The 17,548-nt window shown below is 38.3% G+C and overlaps 5 protein-coding genes and 1 long non-coding RNA gene across 6 annotated transcripts; 3 read left to right on the forward strand and 3 right to left on the reverse strand.

Annotated features, from left to right (window-relative positions):
• Positions 1-276: 276 nt before the first annotated feature.
• On the reverse strand, positions 277-3,886 carry LOC111483862. Its single transcript, XM_023130228.1, has 8 exons — positions 3,536-3,886; positions 3,338-3,450; positions 2,232-2,281; positions 1,918-2,148; positions 1,683-1,835; positions 711-806; positions 597-617; positions 277-518 (listed from the first exon to the last, which is right to left on the reverse strand). The coding sequence occupies exons 1-8, from the start codon at positions 3,796-3,798 to the stop codon at positions 351-353; spliced, it is 1,095 nt and encodes a 364-aa protein (XP_022985996.1). The 5' UTR covers positions 3,799-3,886; the 3' UTR covers positions 277-350.
• Positions 1,275-7,808, forward strand: LOC111483914. Its single transcript, XR_002718434.1, has 3 exons — positions 1,275-1,365; positions 6,877-6,880; positions 7,777-7,808. It is a non-coding gene; the product is annotated as an uncharacterized LOC111483914 (long non-coding RNA).
• LOC111483883 (transcription factor bHLH30-like) lies at positions 4,498-7,028 on the reverse strand. Its single transcript, XM_023130253.1, has 2 exons — positions 6,467-7,028; positions 4,498-5,256 (listed from the first exon to the last, which is right to left on the reverse strand). Exons 1-2 carry the CDS (start codon positions 6,734-6,736, stop codon positions 4,792-4,794), a joined length of 735 nt encoding a protein of 244 aa, XP_022986021.1. The 5' UTR covers positions 6,737-7,028; the 3' UTR covers positions 4,498-4,791.
• A 557-nt stretch (positions 7,809-8,365) lies between the features above and the next one.
• LOC111483899 lies at positions 8,366-9,130 on the reverse strand. Its single transcript, XM_023130277.1, has 2 exons — positions 8,633-9,130; positions 8,366-8,601 (listed from the first exon to the last, which is right to left on the reverse strand). Exon 1 carries the CDS (start codon positions 9,108-9,110, stop codon positions 8,697-8,699), a length of 414 nt encoding a protein of 137 aa, XP_022986045.1. The 5' UTR covers positions 9,111-9,130; the 3' UTR covers positions 8,366-8,601; positions 8,633-8,696.
• A 751-nt stretch (positions 9,131-9,881) lies between these two features.
• Positions 9,882-11,448, forward strand: LOC111483895. The gene is made up of 3 exons (XM_023130273.1): positions 9,882-10,074; positions 10,201-10,242; positions 10,638-11,448. Exons 1-3 carry the CDS (start codon positions 9,946-9,948, stop codon positions 11,004-11,006), a joined length of 540 nt encoding a protein of 179 aa, XP_022986041.1. The 5' UTR covers positions 9,882-9,945; the 3' UTR covers positions 11,007-11,448.
• Positions 11,449-15,586: 4,138 nt separating this feature from the next.
• LOC111483896 (protein LIGHT-DEPENDENT SHORT HYPOCOTYLS 10-like) lies at positions 15,587-16,408 on the forward strand. Its single transcript, XM_023130274.1, has one exon. The coding sequence runs from the start codon at positions 15,710-15,712 to the stop codon at positions 16,181-16,183; it is 474 nt and encodes a 157-aa protein (XP_022986042.1). The 5' UTR covers positions 15,587-15,709; the 3' UTR covers positions 16,184-16,408.
• The last annotated feature ends 1,140 nt before the right edge of the window (positions 16,409-17,548 follow it).

Consider the following 17,548-nt stretch of genomic DNA (forward strand, 5'->3'; position numbering starts at 1 on the left):
CAAGTTGTGAGTGTTTTTGTCAAACCATACAACCAAATTTTACAACTCAGTTTGGTTTGATGTTGACTGAGCATGCAGTTCAATTTCGGTTCGACTCTGAAATCGAGTTCTATAGAACCGTTTCCTACTAGTATTCTCAAACTCAAACTCAAACTCAATCACAATCTTCATTAATTCTTAACATATTCTTAACATACGGGACAACTAACTTTCATTAGATTCTAAAACAATTCTCGGACCAAAAAGACATGTCACATGAATCAGACAAGCAGCAAGTAATCTGAAGATTGAATCTCATTCAAACATGTATGGTACAAAATTGTCTAAACGGATGAAGTTTTCAATACCGATCAAAGTGGAACGGTTGCTGTTATTGTAACATGTCTCGGGTCAGTGAGTCTCGATGTCACATTCACAAATCCAACTTGGCTCATTTTTGTTTCCAAATCAGTAAGATGATACTCATCCAGATGAGGTTCTGTGCTTTTTAATAAGGTAAAAAGTACTGGAGACATTTCCTGCAAACATATCCAAATTGATCAAGATTTCATAAGCTTTGTTAGCTACATTTTTGCTCTTGTCATATCAAATCATACCTGAACGGCCTTTGATTTTGACTGCACAAGACATAGAATGCATTATATTAGATATGTTATATAGCAATGAGTTGTTCTTATTCATATCAAGACTTAGCTGCATAGACAACTTACAGCTTGGTCAGTGATTACAATTGTGCCACCGGGTCGAAGAAGCCGAAACGATTCCTTGAGGATATTGACAATTGCTACTTTGGGACATTCATGGAACTAAATATCATAGACAAGAATCATCACGGTCACTATTAAGCAACTTTACACGTTATCAGATAATACATTTCTCATTTCACAACATCTTTTAGTATTTAAAACTTAGCTTCGATTTTGAAAACGTTTTAGTTTTAGTTTAGAACTTGATTGGTGTGAGAACTCATATCGGTTGGAAAGGGGAACGAAACATTCCTGGTAAGGGTGTGAAAACCTCTCCCTAGCAGATGCATTTTAAAACCTTGAGAGGAAGACCAGAAAGGAAAGCCCAAAGAGGACAATATCGGCTAGCGGTGGACTTGGGCTGTTACAAATAGTATTAGAGCCAGACACCAGGTGCTATATGCAACGAGCACGCTGGGCTCCCAAGAGGGTGGATTGTGAGATTCCATTAGTTGGAAAAGGGAACGAAACATTTCCTATAAAAGTATGAAAACTTCTCCCTAGTAGACGCGTTCTAAAATCTTGAGAGGAAGCCTAGAAGAGAGGCCAAAGAGGACAATATTTGCTAACGGTGGACTTGGACTGTTACAAATGGTATCCGAGCCAGATACCGGGCGTTGTGTCAACGAGGACGTTGGGCCCCCAAGGGGGTGGATTATGAAATCTCACATCGATTGGAGAGGGGAACAAAACATTCCTTATAAGGGGTGTGGAAACCTCTTCCTAGTAGACACGTTTTAAAACCGAGTCGAGAGCTCAAAAACAACAATATCTGCTAGCGGTGGACTTGGCAGCTACAATTGGGCTCTTATAACCTTTTATCTTTGCAAGACATTAGGGACTAAATTCAAAATTGTAGCTGTGAACCATCTCAAAATCTCTCCTCTAGGGGAAAATTTCTTGGGGGACGAGATTAGATCAAAGAAGAGTTCTTACCAAATAAGCAATGGAAAGTAGGTCAAAAGATGTTGAAGGCAAGCCAGTTTCTTCTCCATTTCCATGCAACCATCTTATTGCATTCTTTCTTGGAGCTCGTTTCTTGTCCATGTATTGAGCCACCGAAAGGAAGTAAGGAGACAAATCAAGCCCCTATAGCAAACGAATCAAACATAAAACACCGACCCAAACTGAATTTCATTAGGGAAGCTAAAAGGGAGCAAATTTTACTCACTGTCACTTTAGCTGTCGGAAACTTATCAGCTAGCTGCCTTGTACCAAATCCTATAGAACAGCCAATGTCAAGAATGTCTAGAATAGGATTCTTTGAGTACTGCAGATGATGCTCCTCAATGGTACGCAACCAGTTTCCAAATACTACTTTCTTGGCTTCATCTACTGAAGTGGCGGTGGGTACCGCTCGCATGATCATGGACATGGTTGCGGGCTCTGCTTCTGCTGCAGCCTACAAGGCACACATATATGACTTGCAAACTTTTGTTGAATGTATGGAAGTCTTTCAAATTGATGCATGGGGTGACTACTTACAACCCATGAGAGATTGCCCTCGTCATATGCATGGAAGGGCTTTAGGTAATCTGTTCATCATAAGCCATTTTCTGATTAGTTAAAGAACAAGTTTTATGGTTTGGAAGTATATAGACCAGCTTGTGAGATTGAACTTAAAAGGGGATTGAATTTTCAGCCCACCTAAATCTTAGGCATCCGATCCTCGTATAGAATAACCGTTTGTAGAATGAGCTTAGATAGCATGTAGTAGCAGCTTAAGCTTTTGCTAACATATATTGTCTTCTTTGGACTTTCCCTTCCAGGTTCCCTCAAGATTTTAAAACGCGTCCACTAGGGAGAAGTTTCCACATCCTTATAAGGAATGCTTCGTTCCCCTCTCCAACAAATGTGGGATCTAATAATTCACCCTCTCCTTAGGGGCTCAATGTCCTTGCTGGCACACCGTCCGGTGCTTAGGTTTGATGTCATTTGTAAGAGTCCAAGCCCAAGCCCACTGCTAACATATATTGTCCTTTTTTAGCATTCCCTTCCAGGCTACCCTGCGTCCTCTAGGAAGAGGTTTCCACGTCTTTGTAAGGAATGGTTTGTTCCCCTCTCCAACCAATGTGGGATCTCACAATCCACCCCTTTGAGGCTCGATGTCTAACTTTGATATCATTTGTAACAGTTCAAACTCACAGCTACTAGATATTGTCTTTTTTGAACTTTCCTTTTTAGACTTCCTCTCAAGGTTTTAAAATGCTTACACTAAGGAGAGGTTTCTACATTCTTACAAGGAATGCTTCAGACTTGGGCTATTACAAATGGTATCAGAGCTAGATAACGAACAGTGTGCCAGCGAGGACGTTGAGCCCCTAAGAGGGTGAATTATGAAATCCTACATTTGTTAGATAGGAGAACGAAACATTTTTTAGAAGGGTGTGGAAACCTCTCCCTAATAGACGTGTTTTAAAACAATGAAGCTGACGGCAATACGTAACGGACCAAAACAAATAGTATCAACTAGCAGTAGATTTGGCAGCCTTTACATATCATATATGTTCTTATGACACCTTATGAAACTCAAATCGACTAAAACTGGTTAAATGAAATGAAATAGCAATGTGAAGAACTTGAGAACTTACAATCGGGATAGACAATGGAGAGATTTTGAACGCTCTCGAGCTCCTTGTAGACGTCAGATTCCAGAATATCGGAACACATCTTCCGCCATGGAATGTTCTTCTTCTCCGCTGTACTGCTCCAATCCACAACCATAAACAAACAAATAAAAACCCAAAACCAAAAATCACTTTGCCAAAAGAAGTGTACACAAAATAGACCTGATGAAAACTTGTCTGGCGCCGAGCTTAAGAATGGAATAGACGGGTTTGAAGGAAATTAGGGCACCGACAAGCCGTGACAAAGGGGTCTCTCCAGCCCAATTGGGCCGCTCCAATTTCCCCTCCTCGAACACCGCCGCTTCAGAGCTCGTCGATGCCTGAACATTTATGAATCCCCTTCTGGTTCTACTTAGTCGTCCTGTTTTCTGCTGCCCATTGCCGGAGATTAAAGCGAGCTGGTGGCTCGGTCCGCACAATGCCATTGACGCTAACTAACTGAATCACCACTCTCGCTCGCGCATATTCGGAAGAAGAAGAAGAAATTCCCCGCCATCCCCGTATCTCCCGTCATTTAACTGTCCTATTATATGATGACACGTGGATATTAATAAGATTGCCTTATCCCTTCTATTACAGAAAATGGTTGATATTTTAATATTTTCTCTGGTTATTATTTTTTAAGCTATTGGGCTTGCGAAGTTACTTTGGGCCAGAAAAAGCCCACTGAAATTATTCTGGACCTCAGCCACCTGACCAGTCTAATTTCCGACCTTAAACCCTAAACCTAAAAAAAAAAAAAAAAAAAAAAATCATTATTGGTTCCGAACTTTGATAAAGGTAACAGCTTATCCTTCAAAATTTTCAGAACTTTCAGACCCTCGAGTGTATTGTGAGATCCCCATATCAGTTGGAGAGGATAACGAAACATTGTATGAAAACCTCTCCCTAGTAGATACGTTTTAAAATCGTGAGACTGATAACGATACGTAACGGGTAAAAACAGACAATATTTGATAGTCGTAGGCTTAAATTGCTATAGTATATTTCGTCCTTATGCAGTGCAAAAAACCCGAGTCTTGACCATCATAATTGAATCAAAAGTTCTCAGACACATGCAATCAGATGATATATTAGAAGATACGCTAAAAATGAAAAAGATGTGAAAAGAAAAAAAAATACAATTTTGACGAATATTCATAAATAAATTCAAGATATGCATATTTGTAATATAATCTATGGAGTCACTCGTACAATTTGAACATCATTGAGAATATCAGTCTTTTATCTATGGAGTAACTTTTATCCGTCGAGCGATGACCCCTCCACTTAACACCATCGGATCACTGGGGTTGACTTTCACTCCAGCTCGAATCCCGGATCCTTCTCAATGCATAAGTGAGGCTTAGCAGTATCCTACTCACTTATCCTGTTGACTTCCCAAGAGATGCAAAAACCAGTAAAAAGAAATCATATGCTCACCAGAAATCGCCCACGGAAGACGAGCTCGATGAACCGAGCAGCGAAATTCGCTGTCTCTTGTTTGGAAACGCCATAAACGAGAACTCTTGTGAATCAGAGAAGTTGTTTAGAACAGATTTGATGGCTTGGTGCACTGAGGTCTGCAATTCAGTAGTTTCAATATCTCCATCTTTGCAGCTGGTTAACACCAACACGTTCTGCATCCTGCCATTTAAGGTTCCAATCTCCGCCCTCTTTATTATCAGGTCCAGAGCATGAAGTGCTCGTCTTAAATCGGGTAGGAGGCCGGGTTTATAATCACAACATAGCGACGCTCGAATGTCGAATCCATCCTCCTGGTGTTCAACTGTTATTTCATCGATTTCTTTTGGTATAATATGGGCATCACTAACTTCTGCAGCAGCTCTTTTCAGCACTTTCAGATGGCTTATTACTTCAGCTAGCAGTGTTGCTTTGTCCATCTGGTCATTGAACACACACAAAGTCAGGGTGTCGATACTCATGGCAAGCATTCATAAGCATTCAATGCTACGATATTGTTCACTTTGGGTATAAGCTCTCATGACTTCATTTTTTATTTCCTCAAAAGACTTTGTACCAATGGAGACGTATTTCTTACCTATAAATCCATGATCAACCCTTTAATTAGTCGATGTGGGACTCCTCTCCCCTCGAACAAAGTACACAATAGAGCCTCCCCTGAGGCCTATAGAGTCCTCAAACAGCCTCCTCTTCATCGAGGTTTGACTCCTTCTCTAGAGCCCTTGAACAAAGTACACCCTTTCTTTCACACTTGAGGCTCACAACTTCTTTGTTCGACATTTTGAAGATTCTACTGTCATGGCTAAGTTAAGGGCATGACTCTAATACCATGTAAGAACCCATGAATCTCCGCAATGGTATGATATTGTCCACTTTGAGTATAAGCTCTAATGGCTTTATTTTTTGGTTTCCTCGAAATGCCTCATACTAATGAAGATGTATTTCTTACCTCTAAACCCATGATCAACCCCTTAAAAGCCGATGTGGGACTCCTCCAAACCCACGATCAACTCCTTAATTAGTCGATATGGGACTTCTCTAAACCCATGATCAACCCCTTACTTAGCCAATGTGGGAGTCCTCTAAACTCATGATCAACCCCTTAATTAGTCAATGTGGGACTCCTCTAAACCCACGATCAATCCCCTAATTACTCAATGTAGGACTCCTCTCCCAACGATTCTCAACCGAAAGTCAAACAACATAATGGAAGTTACTAAAAATTAAGGCAAATTGAGAAGTAACTTAACAGATGCCTTCAGTTAGATGATGTCTTCACCACTCATGAACAGGAAAATTCATTCATACAATTTAGAGTCAAATGGTTGACATCTTATACTCATATATCGATCACTGATCATGTCAGCCAACACCAAAACAAGCAAGCAATATGAATGAACAAACAAAAGTTTAAATGAATTTCGCCAGTTCTAGAGCAAACCAGACATAAAGAACCCTACAACCATATCCTAATCAGGACATTTGAGACGTCCTTACCATAAACAGAGTGTTGGAGCTATATTAATGAAGACAAAAGTAAAACCCCAAATTCAAAATGAACCCAAACTGAAACAGAGCTCAATCAAAATCCCTAATAACCAAAAATGGCAGAAAAACAAAAACACCCACCTTCTTACCACCGGGGACGAGACTTCTAAGACTCCCAAGATGACCATTGATTCTTGCTCTACGCCTTCTCTCAGCCTCGCTGTGGTTCTTCAGCGCGGCGGCGCTCCTCTCAGCCGGAACCCCTTTACTCTCAAGCTTCAATGGAGCCTCGATAAGCTCATCTCTCTCACTATCGAGCACCAACGAAGAAGTTGAGGCCGACCCATTTCTCATCGCAGCAGAGTTAGCGCAAAACCCATCGTAAGAGCAAATCCGCGAGAACTGACCCATGGGAGAAACTTACCGGAAAGGAAATTGAAAGGGCTGAAGGAGATCAAATGGGTGATTTCAGAAATGAAAAAATTAGAAGCGGAAGGCCGACATTGTCGTCTTGGTTACAGAATTGAGTGGCGAACAGAGAGAACTTGAAGGTGCGTCAATGGCGAGCGAGTCAGCATCCAATGCGGCGGAGAGTCTTGCTCGGAGTCACAATCCGAGTCTCTAGTAGTCTTTGTGTGATTCAACGGCGGAAGCCATTGATAATGTCTGTAAATAAATGATGAGATCGCCTCACGAAGAACAAATTTTTTCTTTTAATTTTTTTCAATGCAATTCATATATTTTATTTATTTTTATTTCCAATCAAGAGTAAGGTTAAAACTTTTCCTAAAAATAATCATAATAAATAAATAAAATTGCAAAGCTTTCTCGTCTATTTTTTATTTTTTATTAAAAAATTAAATCTAAATTAATAAAAATATCTCTAATATTTATAAAAATAAAAGATAGATTTATTAATTAAGATTTTGTTTAATTAAGCTTTGATTTCTCGAGATGGGTGACGGGTCACATTAGTTGAATCCGATTTGGCATTTAGTAAAGGTGGGAGTTATTATGGATAATTTTAAGTTATTAAAAGGACAAAAGCTTAGGGGTGACTCGTGACTTTACAATAATAAATTAAATAAATTATTATTAAGATTTTGGATTTGTTTTAATCAAACAATTAATTTCGCTAATTTTTTTTTCTAACTTTATTTATTTAAATAATTTAAAGAGATTTCTTCCCACTTTTAAGAAAAAGTTTGGCCACCGAATATTCCCATTCAATTAAAACTTTTTATTTATTGATTTTGAATTAAAACCCATTTTAAACTTTATTTAAATCAATTTTAAATCAATTTTATTTTTATATATATTTTTTAGACCAATATTTTTATAAAATTGACACCTATATTTTAAACTTTGATTAGTATACATCAGCAGAAATCTCTCCCTAGTAAACATGTTTTAAAATTGTGAGGTTGATGACTACATGTAATGGGTCAAAGTAGACAATATTTACTAGCGGTGAATTTGAGCTGTTACAAATGGTGGCAGAGTCAAGGGGTGTGCCAACGAGGATGTTGAACCTCAACGGAGGTAGATTGTGAGATCCCACATCGATTAGAGTGGGAACGATGTATTCGTTATAGGGTGTGGAAATCTCTCCCTAACGAGCGTGTTTTAAAACCGTAAGGCTGACAGCTATACGTAACGGGTCAAAACGAATAATATCTACTAGCAATGAGTCTGGGCTGTTACAAATGGTATCAGAGCTAGGGCGGTGTGCCAGTGAGGACGCTAGCCCCAACGGAGGTGAATTGTGAGATCCCACGTCGATTGGAGGAAGGAACGAAGCATTCGTTATAAGGGTGTGAAAACCTCTCCCTAGCAAGCGTGTTTTAAAACCGTAAGGCTGACAGGTATATGTAACGAGCCAAAGCGAACAATATCTACTAGCAATGAGTATAGACTGTTACAAATGGTATTAGAGTCAGGGCGGTATGTCAGTGAAGACACTAGTCCCAACGGAGGTGGATTGTGAGATCTCACATCGATTGGAGAAAGAAACGAAGCACTCATTATAAGGGTGTAGAAATCTCTCCTTAGTAGAATCTTTTTAAAATCATAACACTGCCCGTTGATACATAACCAGCAAAAAAACAGATAATATCTACTAGGAGCGGATTTGAGCCGATACAAATGAGTAAATTCTTAAGAATTTCGACTCCAAAGTTAAATAGACATCTCTAAATGAAACTATAGCTTTTTAAAATGACGAGGTGTAATTCATGTTCAAATTATACATCCAGAAGACATAGATATATAAAAATTTGAGATTCTTTTTCAAAAGACTATCCTTTAGAAACCATTTTATTCATCATACGTATGAAATTTGAGAAGAAAAAAGCAGCAACGATATGAAGCATCACTGGCCAGCAGCAAAGGCCTCGACAGGGAAGGTCTTGGTGACGCCGGCGAGGCTCTTGAAGTGAATCTTGCCAGTTGGGGGATCATCGAGGTAGATATCATTAACAGGCGGCCACAGCAGAAACTCCTTAGCCTTAACGCCCTTAAGCTTCTTAATCCGCTTCTTCAAAATAAACCCAGTGATCTCCGCATCATAACTCACCAACTTGCTCACCATTTTGAAGTGGTGCTCCACCTTCTTCCGCTGCACGATCCAAACGTACCCTGTGTCCTTGACGTAGCCGACTTCCTCGACGTCGGCCAAGGGGAGCAGCCCCTCCGGCAGCTCGAACTCCTTCAGAAGGGCGATTGCAAGGCCCAGGCCTTCCTCGTGGCCGTGTTTCACGATCCCACCTTCCTTCGGGTCCGCCATGGGTTGAGATAGAGACGAGAGGGATGGATTTTTATAGTGTGTGGGGGGTTGGTTTTATGCTGGATTTTGAGTGATGGAATCGATGCGAGTTTGCTTTGTTTCGGTCGCCCAATTCGACGCTTTGTTTGGTTTTGGTCGTTTTCGTTGTTTACCATATGGATGTTGGCAAAAATTTGGATGAACTTCGTTACTATTAATTGCACCCTTAAATGACAATTTGATTCAATGGTTTGGAGCTCATTTACAAAATATAGTTAAATGTCCATTTTATCCATGAAGTCACCATAAAAGGGTTCAATTTGTTTTTTTTTTTTTTTTTTTTTTTTTTTTTTTTTGAGTGGAAGCTCAGCTTAATATAAATATATTTTTTCTATATAAAAATAAATTAGTTAATTTTAATATTTAAATTAAAGACTATTTATATTAAAATTTAAAATTTTAGAAAATGAGATTGGTATTATGTTTATTAAGATTTATTTACCTTTTTTAATAAATATTATATTGAAAATGAAAAATTTTAAAATTATTTTTAAAAGTAACAGAATTGCCCCAACCATTATTTAAAATTTCAAACTCAATGCCCGTAATGTAGAAATCACTTTTGGCCAACATATTTTAAAATCAATATTTATATTATATTGTAAAAATGGGATGAAATATATTTTTAAAATATCATGTAAATATAATATAATACTTATTTATTAATTTAATGATTATATTCTATTATTTCGTCATTTAAAAGGACGCGGGGTGCCGCCTAAGCCGGTCCATTTCGTAACAAACTAAAATTTTGCGAGTCCCATTGGCGCGCTAAACAGAACGCAACGGAGGAGCCATGGAGGATCAACGAAAACAGAAGGCAGAACGGCTCCGGAAGAAGAGTAATAAGATCTCTCTCGAGGACTACCTCGATTTCTTCTCCTCCGACAAGCAACTATTCCTCCCCGTCGCTTATCTCAATCAGGTCCTGATCTACATTGTTCATTTTTTCGTCCTCACTAATTTCTCTGTGACGATCTGTTTGGATTTCGTTTCGAACTACTTGCGTGTTGATTTTTTAACCGATGCTTCTGTTTAACTTGATGTGCAGATCATTCGCATGCATGGCTACATGAATATCAAAGGTCTGAAGGTGAGTTTTGCCGAACCGATACGTATGTTTAATTTGCTTGGTTGAAAATTAATCATAATAACCTTTGTTTGCATCTCTCACGCAATGTTCACCAATTGGTTTCTAGTTTGAACTTCTTGCTTTGAAAAATTAGAGAACGTTTACTCAAATTGATTGAAATTCCTTATCAATTTTTTTCTATGTTTGGGACTTAATATGGATCCTCTGTTGTGCGTTCCAAATTAGAGAACGTTTACGTAATGTTCTAAATTAATTTAGCATAAAATAGTGGGAAGAGTCCGGAAAATGAGATTAGAAAACGATGCTGCTCAGCAGCTGAAGTAATTTGATGTATCCTCACTCCTAGTCTAATAGGAACCGATTAATTACATTCACATCCTCTCTCTCTTGCTTAGAATGTAGTGAAGGAAGCCGTAGGTACAATTAATCTGGTCAATCTCTCTCGTTCCACACTCAAAGAGAGCATCTCATCATCCGCGTCCATTACGCTTGAGGACGTAATCTCGGACCTCAAAAACCTCGAATGGCAAGAATGCAGTGTGACATCTGTTCTGAATTTCAGTTCCTGGAAGCAGAATAACTCCGATCCGAGTCCGGACCGCCAGGAGCCGACTAGTGCCTCAAAGAAGTCAGGAAAGAAATTACGAGTATTGAGTGAATGTAATAGTCAAGAAGTCGAGGCAATTGATGGAGTTTCCTCGTCTTGTGCCTCGAAGAAGCCGGGAAGTGAATCTCAGAGTAAGAGAAAGAAAACAGCTGCTTAAAAGTGGTGAGAAAGATGGTTCACTTCACTTGATTTGGTACCTTCTTTTTGTTTTCTGTTTTACTGTAATGGAGTTAAATCAAATATGAAACTGTTCCTCAGTGATTTCTTTTTTTTCTGGGCAACAATGGTCGTTTCTGTTATTGTTCTACATTCGCGTCATTTTGGAGTTTGGACTGGAGTAATCCTCGACTCTTCTGTTTTAATCCTTCGACGCACAGCAGCAACAGGTGACTTCTGATCTCTGAATTGCCTTAAAATCTTTCTCGTTCCCTGTTGAAGATAGTCGCAAGATAGTTACTAATAGATAAACCACTGGAAAAATCAGCAACACTGCAATATTGATGTACGGAAATACAGGATGGGCAGCGTTTGGACTCGGTAATTTGTTGGACTGTTGGAGGCGGATTCCGCGGAGCTTATTGAATCGGAGGCCTTGATTTCTAGGGATTTCGATTTGGGGTCACGGGGTTGGGAGTTAACCCGATTTAGAGGCGTCATAGTCGCCTTCGTTCTATGAGTAGGAAGATTGGAATGGGGTAGCATCGTAATCGTCGCCGGAATGACAATGGCGGCGTTGAACGCCTGGTTTTCGCGCCATCCGAAAGTGAAGCAATTGAGGAAAGAAATGAGGATGAGTCTCCGTAAAGAATTTGGAGGAAAAAAAAAACTCTGTTCGAGGGGTGGGAACTGGTCGATGATGAGAGTACATCCCCATCGTGAGTTTACAAGGGAGGAATAGTAACTACATACGAAGCCTTTTGGAGAAGTTAAAAGCAAAGTCATGAGAACTTCCACTTAAAGTGGATAACATACCATTATGGAGAGTCGTGTTCGTCTAACATGGTATCAGAACCCTGCTTTAAACTTAGTCGTGCCACAATAAATTGGTAAATCCTCAAATATCGAACAAAGTACTAAGACTTCAAAGGAGTCGAGACTCAATTAAGGGGAGATGCGAGATGATGAAAGTCTCATATCAACTAATTTATGGATTTATAAGTGAGGAATTTTATGTTCAAAGTGGACAATATCGTACCATTGTGGGAAGTTGTGTTCGTCTAATAGGAATTACTCTGTGCTTAGATACTGGGCATGAACAGACTTTCATGTCTGTCGGCCTTTATGGGCTTTGTGGTTTGTTTGGCCCAAACCATTTCTTATGTGGCGCCCAATATACCTCATCATTCTCCCTGGACGAACAAGATCAAATTTACTTCATTCCAATGGGCCATGATAAAACCTTTTTGTGTAGGACGGTAGAGGGGTTCGTCGCCTCAAGAGAGTGACGACTAGCAGTGGCCATTTAAAACTTTGATTTGTTATGAATCGGTGTAAGGCATCCTCAAAAATCTCAAGCACCAGGTAAAGTGAGTCATCACCAAAAATCTTAAGAGCCAAGTGATCATCACTTCTATTAGCACTAGAGATGTTAAGAGACGAAGGGGGAAATTTCTAATAAGGTGAAAATATTTGTGCTGCCTATTTTGGGAGACAGTAGTACAACTGAAGCTGTGCAGAGAAGAAATCATTTTGTCTATATTTCTCCTAGTAGGTATTGATGTATACCCATCTAACTTGTTTTTTAATGGCTTTTTTATGTCTTAAGAGATTATGAGATCTCACATAAATTAGAGAGAAATAAGTATCAGCTTTTTTCGCTGGGTCTCAAAAGGTGGTAGGCATCAGTCATTGTGCCACCGAGAACGTTGAGCTTTAAAGATAATGGATTGTGAGATCTTTCCTTGATGGGAAAGGGACTAAACATTCTTTATAGAGCGTGAAAAATTCTCTCTTTAAAATTTTGAAAGAAAATCTAAAAATAACAGTATCATGTACCCTTCATGGTGAGGAGGGAGAGATCTTTGGAGAAATTCCAGTAGAGAACTGATTGTTGTTTATTTCATTAGACTGACATGACTTCTTCTGGAACTCTTTTAAATTCTCCATTTCTAGTTGGACTGGGATGCTTTGAGGACATGGGATTTTTTGGTGAAGGAGATCTCATTTGTAGATATTTGATATTTCCTTCCTAATTTCAGCTGTGGTGCTGGGCTAATTGGTTCTCTTGTGTACATACGAATGCTGGGGAGTAGTGTGGACTATCTTGTGCCAAACATGACCTTTTCTTAGTACACCCAGATAGACAGAAACAGATAGCAAACACATAAATATTTGGTGATAAGAAAACAGCTGAAATGCACCAACTGATATCATTTGCTGATCAATCTGTGTAGTTTTGATCTGTCAATTGCTGCCCAACTTGACATACCATGTACCTACAGCACAGAAAGTGGGGTGGGCAAAGGGTCAAATTGAAAGGACAAATAGAATAGAGAAAAGTGAGTAAATTATGATGGCCCCATTTCTTGAATAAAATGGCATAATAAGATTCCGTTGTGGCTTTCTTATAGGGATAATCATGGTGGGAAAACAAAAGGGAAATAAGACAAGTAGGTGAAGATTTCCACCCTAATGATCAGAACAGACAAATGGCCCTGGTTTTTGGTTCAATCATGTAAAGTGAGTATCAGCTTGGTAATCCCCTACCCTTTCTTTGCATCCACACTTAAACACAAGTTGTGAGGATAGTAGAAGAAGGTAGAAAGTAGACTCGGATAAGTTAGAGATCAGAAAAGTGATTGGAAGTAGGGTATTGTGGGTATGGTGGGAGGGGTACCCTCGGTTTCAAGAAAAAGGAAAGGATTTGTCGGCTTTGTCCCGTTACGTATCGCCGTCAGCTTTACAGTTTTTAAAACTGAGTCTGTTAAGGAGAAGTTTTCACACCCTTATATAAGAAATACTTTTTTCTTCTCCAACCGATGTGAGATCTCACAATCTACCCCTTTGGGGGTCAGTGTCCTTGCTGGCGCACGGTCTAGTGCCTGACTCAAGTTTCCACACCCTATAAAGAATACTTTGTTCTCCTCTCCAACCGATGTGAAATCTCACAATTCATCTCCTTTGGGGGCTAGCATCTTCACTAATACACCACTCATGTCTGGTTCAAGTTTCCACACCCCTATAAAAAATAGTTCGCTCCCCTTTCCAACTGACGTGAGATCTCACAATGAAGTGTGACTACCTTATAGAAATTATTTTATTTAGAGAAAATTGGTTTGGATGGAAGAGGTGTAAGTATCTAATTGGATCTTGTTGCTTGTCCTGCCGTTGAGGACGTGCCTACTCAATCGAGGGTTTGATTTCAAGATGATTAATGATTCTCCAAATTTGAAAAGTACATATATAGTAGAGATGAAAATGAAAGGAAGAAATGTTTTATAATACTCTCTCATTATCATATTGGAATATGGAATAGGCTTTCTGATAAGAAATTTGTCCCAATTTTTTCTTTTTTTTAAAAAAAAAAGGATAATACAAGTGGCACAAGGCTCTAATTTTATTTTAATTAATATTAAAAGAAAAAAAACTAATTTCCATCATCTCTTAATTAATTGGGGTCCATCCTTAATCATGCTTTCTTGACCACTTAGAGAAGTGAAATCATATAAATTTATTTATTTTTTAAATTAAAATTGGTAATGGATCACCTTTATTTTTTCCATAAAATTTTTAAAAAAATAGAGCATATTTTGTATTGATATAAAATTGAAATGAATTTTAATTTTTTATGTGATATATATATATATATCATGGTTTTTTTTTATTATTTATAATTACTGTTTTTAGTTCGAACGTATTTAATTTTAAATCTTTAGAGTATATATTTATATGAAGATTTTTTTATCTAGTGAGACTTTAGTGTTATTTTAGGTCCAATTAATATTTACTTTGACTAGTTGGGTCACACCACAAGTGAGAGGAAGTGTTAGACTACGATATAATTAAACTTACGTGAAACCCTTAATTTAAGGGTTTGGATTGAATTCTATTGGATTTTGTGAGTTGGAGAGAGAGAGAATTATAGCTAATATATACCAAATCTACGTTGTTAAAGGTGGGTGGATAGTGTCACAGACATGTTTGTCTAAGGCTTGTTGCCTTGTGTTGAATGTCTCGATCATACTAGTCTAGGGTGTGTTGTCCATGGTTGTATGTTTGTTCCAATTTTCTTTTACTTGCTTTTATGTGTAGCTAGGTCTCTACTATTCTTGTCATGTCAATATGGGGTTCACTATAATCATGTTTATACCGACTAGGACTAAAATGCCTCAAAATATACTATGAGAGATGCGACTAATTGTTAATTATTCCTTTATGAATAAGAGGGTGACAACTCATTTCCATTGATAAAGACCGCTCAAACGGAAAACATAAGATAACGGAAAACATAAGATGTTAATTTACATCCATTTAGATACCAAATGGATCTACTTTTCCCACATATATACTATAATTTAATCACTTAAATTATTACCAACTAATCCCACTAATTTGAAACAGTGCATGTAATTACGTATTAATACTAATCACCCAAATCAAATTAAAATACAACAACCCCTTCTTGGCCTCTTCATCTTATTGTGAACTTCTAGACAAAACGTATTCATAATTCTAAACACTATTATGGAATTCTTTTCATTTTTTAAGAACAAAATATTAATAATAATCATAATAATAATAAAAGAGAGAAAAAGATGAACAAGCCATATGGCCCATAACATGTCTTCTCAGTACACTCCATCAAATTATCATTTTCTTCTTTTATGATCAACCAAAGGAAGAAACAAGAACAACCCAACAATGTCAGGTGGCGGAGGATCAAGCAAAGAATATAGAGAAGGATCGTCGAGCTCAGCTCCGACGACCCCGAGTCGATACGAGTCACAGAAACGGCGAGATTGGAACACTTACGGTCAGTACTTGAACAATCAAAGGCCTCCAGTGGCAGTGTCCCAGAGCAACTTCAACCATGTGTTGGAGTTCCTAAGGTACTTGGATCAATTTGGGAAGACAAAAGTTCATGTGGAAGGCTGCATGTTTTATGGGGAGGCAGAGCCGGCAGGCCCATGTGGCTGTCCGCTGAAGCAAGCTTGGGGCAGCCTTGACGCTCTGATAGGACGGTTGAGAGCTGCTTATGAAGAGCATGGAGGGTCCCCTGAGAGCAACCCTTTTGCAAGCGCTTCTATAAGGGTTTATCTTAGAGAAGTTAGGGAGTGTCAAGCCAAAGCTAGAGGAATCCCTTATAAAAAGAAGAAGAAGAAGACCAACCAATAATACCAATCTTCTTCATTTCATCTTTTCTGTTCTTATTGCAGTTCTTGTTAAGTTTCTTTGCTTTCCCTTGTTCTTTCTTTCTTATGAATCATCCATTTCTATTGCTAAATGGAAATTTAACTTGATGGGTTTGGTTAAGATTCAATAAAAGGGTCGTGGTCGGTCGGATTTGGGAGCCTCATCGGTTTATTGAAACCACCTTCACTATCATACTTTCTTCAGTTCTTTTTGAAATATGAACTCATCGAATTTGATAACGGTTTACGTCTCGTTTAATAGCTATTTGATTATTAGTTTTTTTATTTTTGCTTTTTGAGTATTGAAATTTGTGTTTTTTTTTTCCTTTCCCTCCCCTCCACCTGATCATTTTGATTATTTTATCCCACCAATTATCAACTAGAACACATCATTCTCATTAGAATCTCTGGAGTGTAGTGTAAAGAGAGAGAGAGAGAGAGAGACCCATTTGGTCATTAAAAAAGACTTTCACAAGGGGAACCCTTATTCCTTAAGGCCATCACCGACTGCTTTTTTGCTGGTGAGTTGCAGAAAATCTATGGTAAAAAGGGTATATTTTGTATGGTTTGAAGCTCCATTTTGAGCTTTCCTTTTGTAGATTCGGTGGCTGTCTGAAACATATGTTATATTGATTGGATTCTATGTTGTCCTAAAGCCTCCTCACATGTTCTTTGTCGGGCTCATGGGGAAGTCCAAATTTCTGTTTTTTAACTATTTATTTTTGTTCATACCCTTGAATGGAGTGAAAAATTTTCACTTGTTCTTCCCATAATGCCTGTTTTCTAGCTTCCTTTTGTATATTTTCAAGGTTTTTTCTGTCTTTACGTTTGTCAGCTGCATATTCCATTGGGAAACTTTTCACAACACATTCTTGGCTGCCTCTTCTTCTTCTTAGATTCAATTTCCAAGGATGACATTTGTCTGTAAGGATATCAATTGAATATGGAAATCCTTTTAGGGAGAGAGGACAAGAACTTCTATTAAGCAGCATTTTGATATCAGTAAACAAGAATCTGGATGACCCAACTTTTCTTTTTATGGCCTCGCTAGGCAACAGAATTGGAGTCTTATCTTGCCAGGGAAGGGATTGGATCATTTAGGGTTCTTGTTAAGCAAAACAAATGTGGGGTGTGAAGTTAAGTCGTCATGATTAAGCCAGTTTTTGACGCTTTACATTTTAGTATAATAAATGTGGGGTGTGAAGTTGAATCATCATGTTAAAGTATGTCTTAATCTAACACCTTGGCTAAATCTAACTTAAAGCTAATTTGTCTTTAACTGATGAGCTATGTTAGATTGATCAGTTAAGTCTAACTTAAAGCTAATTTTTGAAACTTTGCGCACCTC

This window comes from Cucurbita maxima, unplaced genomic scaffold (genome assembly GCF_002738345.1).
Source record: "Cucurbita maxima cultivar Rimu unplaced genomic scaffold, Cmax_1.0 Cma_Scf00009, whole genome shotgun sequence".
NCBI classification, from domain to species: domain Eukaryota; kingdom Viridiplantae; phylum Streptophyta; class Magnoliopsida; order Cucurbitales; family Cucurbitaceae; genus Cucurbita; species Cucurbita maxima.